The sequence below is a fragment of the Vigna angularis genome, chromosome 1 (assembly GCF_016808095.1).
Source record: "Vigna angularis cultivar LongXiaoDou No.4 chromosome 1, ASM1680809v1, whole genome shotgun sequence".
NCBI classification, from domain to species: Eukaryota; Viridiplantae; Streptophyta; class Magnoliopsida; order Fabales; family Fabaceae; genus Vigna; species Vigna angularis.
Window position 1 is genome coordinate 20,549,750 of NC_068970.1, and position 5,408 is coordinate 20,555,157.

Sequence of the window (5,408 nt, forward strand, 5' to 3'; positions counted from 1 at the left end):
CATTGTATACCCCAAAACTCACATTTCTTCTAACTTAATCACAATCAAAGTTCTATAACAATTTATAAACTCATAATAACTCAATCTACCTTCTCAAATTTACCAAACACAATTGTCACAACAACAAAACAACCACACACCATTATTCATCAAATTTTCAATTCACCACTTTTACAAGTAACTCAATATACTAGAATTCTTAATTCAATCGAATTTCACAAGTCAAACACTACATCATCATACAAGCATCAATTACAACCTATCTACCAATCAAAATAAAATAAACTAGCTTTCCTTACCTGAATGACGTTATGACGGTTCTAACAACTGTAAAATTTCTCCTACAACTCCAGGATCTCTATTTGCTCCTACAATTCACAACAACTTGATCAGCGCATATCTTCAATCTCTATTTGCTCTTACAATTCACAACAACTTGATCAGCGAATATCTTCAGTGTCACTAATCAATAGAGAGACTTATAGATGATTCAGACCTCCAATAATAGAGACCTCCAATAATAGAGAAAACCTCTTACATGCACAGACATCTAATTTCAAGAAGAAAAAGAAAACAGAAATCAACTTATTCTTTAACTAAAATCAATCGAATAAGAAGGAATATCTCATCTCAAGATCCCTCGTACTATTTCTAATATTTAGATAGATGAGTAAAGTGTGAGAATATCCAAAGAGAAGGGAGAACATTCTTTTAAGAAAGGAGTTTTAGAGAAATAAAACTTTTAAATAATAAAACTCATTATTAGAAAATTCTATTTATACTTTTAATATTTTTGAAATAAAATAATTAAATATTACTATTTAAAACTCTCTACGTTATCAAATAATTGACTTTTGAGATTACTTGTAATTATTAAAGTGATTATATTTAACTTAAGAAAGTATTAATTAATTCTTTAAGAATGCCCCATGATAGTAAATCCATACTTAATGGTACTTGGCAATTAATTAATATTTACTCCTATTATATCTAAAGTTGCACTTTAATAATATATAATATACTCAATAAAAAATTAATTACCAAATTAAATCCCAAATTTAAAAGAACGGTACTTATAATAATCTTTAACTATACAAAGTATGCTACAACAATTTATGACATTTACATCAAAACATTAATTACTTACTAGTATTCTATCAAACATTAACTACAAAACAATGGGGCATGGATAAAAATCAACCTCGTTACAATAAATCGAAAGTAGAAGAAAACTATACTAATGAAAGTTTCCTGATTTATGCCAACAGCTACGGATCAAAGCATTCAACGGCAAAATTCAAATTGGATCAAAACTGTGGAGGCTCAAGAAGTCGTGACCAAGATGATAACTTCAATCGTGCACTGTCGCCGAAACCTACGACATCCATATCAAATTTGGAACACTTTGCAAACAACCCTAATTCACAACTAACCGTCCTCCAGAACAGAGCAAGAATATTGTAACTTGTGCCACTAATTGGAATTTGCCACCTTTCCGTTTTCAAAGACAGTAAATACAGTCATTTCCCTCACATCAAAAGGGGGCAACACAGTCCAAAAATTTCCCCATTGCGCATAATTTCTTGCATAGCTCCAATATGTGCATGCTCTATCATACTGCTAAATACTCCTAATCATTGCTGCTGCAACGAAACACTCTACACAAAGACGACATTTAATTCTACAGTCGTAGATAACTTTTTGCCCTGATAAAAGCAGTTATTGCAACCAAAATGTCAAGAGCTCCTCCTTGCAATATCTTTGCCAGAAAACTCCCCATTACCACCAAAGGTTCCTGCTGCAGCTGCAGCAGCAACATCCAAACCACCACCGATAGATGTGATGAGTGCAGATAAGCCTCCACCAGCAGCCATCCCCAGTCCTAGAAAATCAAGAGTCGTGTGTTTAGGACCAAACATGGAGGGTGTCCCCGTCATCAATTCCTTCAGTCCAGAATCACCATCACATGGAAGACTAAGTCCAAGCCCTGCAGGAACCGAAACACTCTCAGATTCTAACTGAGGCTGACCCCATTGCAGGCCATTTTGCTGCCCTGATGGAGTTGAAGCTGAAGATGATGACAGAATGCCCAACCCGCGAAGCAGAGAGGCATTTGTGGCTGCAGCACCCATTTGAGCAGCTTTCTGCAGCAATGCAGTGGCTGACATGGCAGGTTGCGGAGGCGAGGCATTTGTGTGCTCTTGCCCTCCTGTTGCGAATATTGGTGAGGCATTACTGGTGGAGAGGCAAAGGGATATGGCCTCAGCCGAAGAGGGAGCTGTGATATCTGCACGGTGATCTGGAGGCCCCATGCTTCTAATTAAGTTACCGAATGCTGGTGTTTGAGATTGTAGAGTCCCAGAAGATGTTGAAGAAGCAAACAAACTTGCAAACACACTACTACTATTACTATTATTAGTAGCACCGACATTGCTTGCCGAGCAATTGGTACTACTGTTATTGTTGCTGCCAGAGCTCCCACTTATAGCAGTAGTAGCTTGTGGCTCCTCAATGACTTGTGGGGGATTGCTTTCCGGTAACTCTGAAACGCCAGAAGAAAAAAGGTAAAGAAAAAGAGAACAACAACAGCATTATTATAATGAACTATTATTAATTAAATAACAGAAAACGCAGAGTCGGAAAGCTGATGCCTTTCTTTTTAATTTAGATTAAAAGCTCAGAAGAAAAGAACAAAACAATAGTTTTTCCTCTACTGAAACGCACTCCGCCCTCCTTTATCTCCACCCAAAAAACAAACAAATCTTTTCCTCTTTTTAGCTTTGTATCTTTGAACATCCCTTGATGTCAATTGCACAATTCAGATCCCAGTCCCAATGAACACCTTTTTAAGTTTATTTCCATTACTTAATTGGCCCATGGAGTCTCAGACTACTTCCCTCTTCCATCCTTTTCATCGCACACAAGTAAAACCAAAACACAATAACAGACAAAAAACTACTAACCTCCGAGCTCACATTCGCTAACAAAAACAAAAACATAACTTTGATTTTGTTGACTAGTTTTAATTTAACCACACACACGCGACAAAACAAAAAATAACGCATGTTTTTCCCTAGTAAGGTATTAATCGTCCAATCTACCTGGGTTCTGTGTCTGCACACCAGAAGATATGACACTGTTTGACTGCGCAGGGGTGGTGGCTGCAGCCGCCGCAACCTCCGGCAGCGGTGAGTCGGTTAAAACCATTGAATCATTCTCCTCATTAGCCTTGGTAACAACAGTGTGAGATCTCGCGCCGTCCTTGGCCAACGCATCGCAAAACGCTCTATGCGTAATGAAGCTATCCCTCCTTCAAATCGCAACAACCAAACAGAGCCTTTACAAAGAGAATCCAAAATCGAGAGAGACAGAGAGACAGAGAAGAAAAAAAAGAACCTGGAGAAAACGGTTCCACAATCGCACTTATACTCTCTATTGCCGCATACTTTGGAGTGCGCTTTCCAATCCGACTGAACGGCGTATTTCTTGGAGCATTTGTCGCATTTCCACTTCTTCTCACCGTGCTTCCTGCAGAAGTGCTTCTTAATCCCCGTCAAGTCCCCCAAGGCTCTAGAAGGGTCGTGGTGCACGCACGCGGGTTCGGGACACACGTACACTCTCTTCCTTACCTCCTTGGTGGACCTCTGCCTCAGCTTCCACGGCAAATTGTGACCTCTCCGATGAAGCTGCAGATTCTGGTCCCTCTGAAACCCTTTGCTGCATATCTCACACACGAACCGGTTCGTCGCCAACAGCGTCTTCGGTGACAGAGCAATCACCTCTGCCTCAGGATCTGACAAAACAAACAAAATAATAATTAAATTAAATAGTGTTGCTTTGTTTTGTTTGATCGATTTGATTGAGTTCAGTACCTGGCATGCCAGGGAGGTTTCGTTTTCTCTTGGGAGCAGGTTTTGTTTGATTGCCAGAGGAAGACATGCTTGCTTCCCCTGACACTGTGGAAACGTTGTCCAAATCAACCGACATGGAACCTCACTCTATTCACAAACTTCTGAGATGGATAATGTTTTGCTTTGGTTTCTCTTTAGGGTTTCTATTCTACTGCTTACTTACTACTCTAATATCCACCGGTCAACCTCCACAGTTTTTTATAATATTTATTTAACCTCGTTTCTCTCATTTACCCTCTTCACCTACCTACCACCTCCAATAATGTCACAAAATTAACCTTAAAACGGAACAAACAACGAGAATCCTTAAACCGAGTCTTCTTCACCAGTTCTCACGCTACTAGTTTCTCGAAAGACTGCTCAGTTTTCACACTATAATTCATTTTCCTTTCTTTTTTGTTTACTTCTCCTGAAGTTAACTCGTCAGTATTAGGGAGCAATGTAAATTGATTAGTTAGTAGTAATGGAAAGGGTTAAGGAAGAAAGGAGCAGAGAGAAGAATGTGCGCACACTGTTGAGAGAGTGAAGGAGAAGTGTTTTTGGCGCTCTGAGTTTTTGCTTAGTTTGAATCCGTATTCTGTATCAACAGACATGACAGTGAGACAGAGCATTGGCGAAACAATGAATATTGGTAACAAAAACAAAACAAAACAATTTCTCAAAGGAGTACAAAGTCAAAGAACACACGGTGGCTTTCCTTGTTTGCGCCGCTCTGGATTTGCCACGTTTCCGTTGCTTTTTATTATTAGATTTCTTTTATTATATTCCGTGTGAGTAAGGTGAACAAGAATATGTGGTCCACGTTGAGTTATCTCTTTTCACCCTTAGATATATATATTCATTAAAAGAAATTAATGATCTAGATTAGAAAATAAGAAATGATCTATAATTTGGATCCTACTATGCAATTTAATCATCGTTTAATAATTCGAATCAAGTTCTAAAATTTTATTTTACGTATTTGTTTTGTTAGAAAATAATTAGAGTGGAAGGAATTGAGAAAGGAGATTAATCGAAAGAAAATTTTAGTTGTTTTATTTTATTTTTATTTTTTTATTTAAATGTCTTGAAATAATTATAAGGAAAATATGTTTTAGAAAAAAAATGATAAATTTGTGTTTTAAAATATATTTGCTTCTATTTCTTCTTCATCACTATTATTATTATTTTTATCTTCTTGCCTTTTTTTTCTTATTCATCATGAATTAATTTATAAACATATTTTATTATTTCATAAAAAATTTAGCATTTATTGACCAAAAAATGTTAAGAAAATTAATTATTTATACATTTTTTTAAAATATAAGTTATTGAAATATTTACAAATAAATTTAATTATTAATAAATTTATCGATTAATTTAAAAATTGAATAATTTATTGACAAATTTAACTACAAAGGTCAAAATTCAAAGTATAAACTTTTATATCTATTTTATCAATCAAATTTCCTGTGAAAGATTATTTATGATCAAAATTTTCTATGAATGATTAAAATT

General features: G+C 36.2%; 1 protein-coding gene across 1 annotated transcript; it reads right to left on the bottom strand.

Moving 5' to 3' along the window:
- Nucleotides 1-1,121: 1,121 nt before the first annotated feature.
- Nucleotides 1,122-4,612, bottom strand: LOC108324822 (zinc finger protein GAI-ASSOCIATED FACTOR 1). Its single transcript, XM_017557780.2, has 4 exons — nucleotides 3,873-4,612; nucleotides 3,397-3,793; nucleotides 3,102-3,310; nucleotides 1,122-2,542 (listed from the first exon to the last, which is right to left on the bottom strand). Exons 1-4 carry the CDS (start codon nucleotides 3,985-3,987, stop codon nucleotides 1,737-1,739), a joined length of 1,527 nt encoding a protein of 508 aa, XP_017413269.1. The 5' UTR covers nucleotides 3,988-4,612; the 3' UTR covers nucleotides 1,122-1,736.
- Nucleotides 4,613-5,408: the final 796 nt, after the last annotated feature.

Coding starts and splice junctions, on each gene's coding strand:
- LOC108324822 (XM_017557780.2), bottom strand. CDS start 3,987: ATGTCGGTTGATTTGGACAACGTTTCCACAGTGTCAGGGGAAGCAAGC. Junction 3,311..3,396: donor TGTGGAACCGTTTTCTCCAG/GTTCTTTTTTTT, acceptor TGCGATTTGAAG/GAGGGATAGCTTCATTACGC. Junction 2,543..3,101: donor TGTGCAGACACAGAACCCAG/GTAGATTGGACG, acceptor CTGGCGTTTCAG/AGTTACCGGAAAGCAATCCC.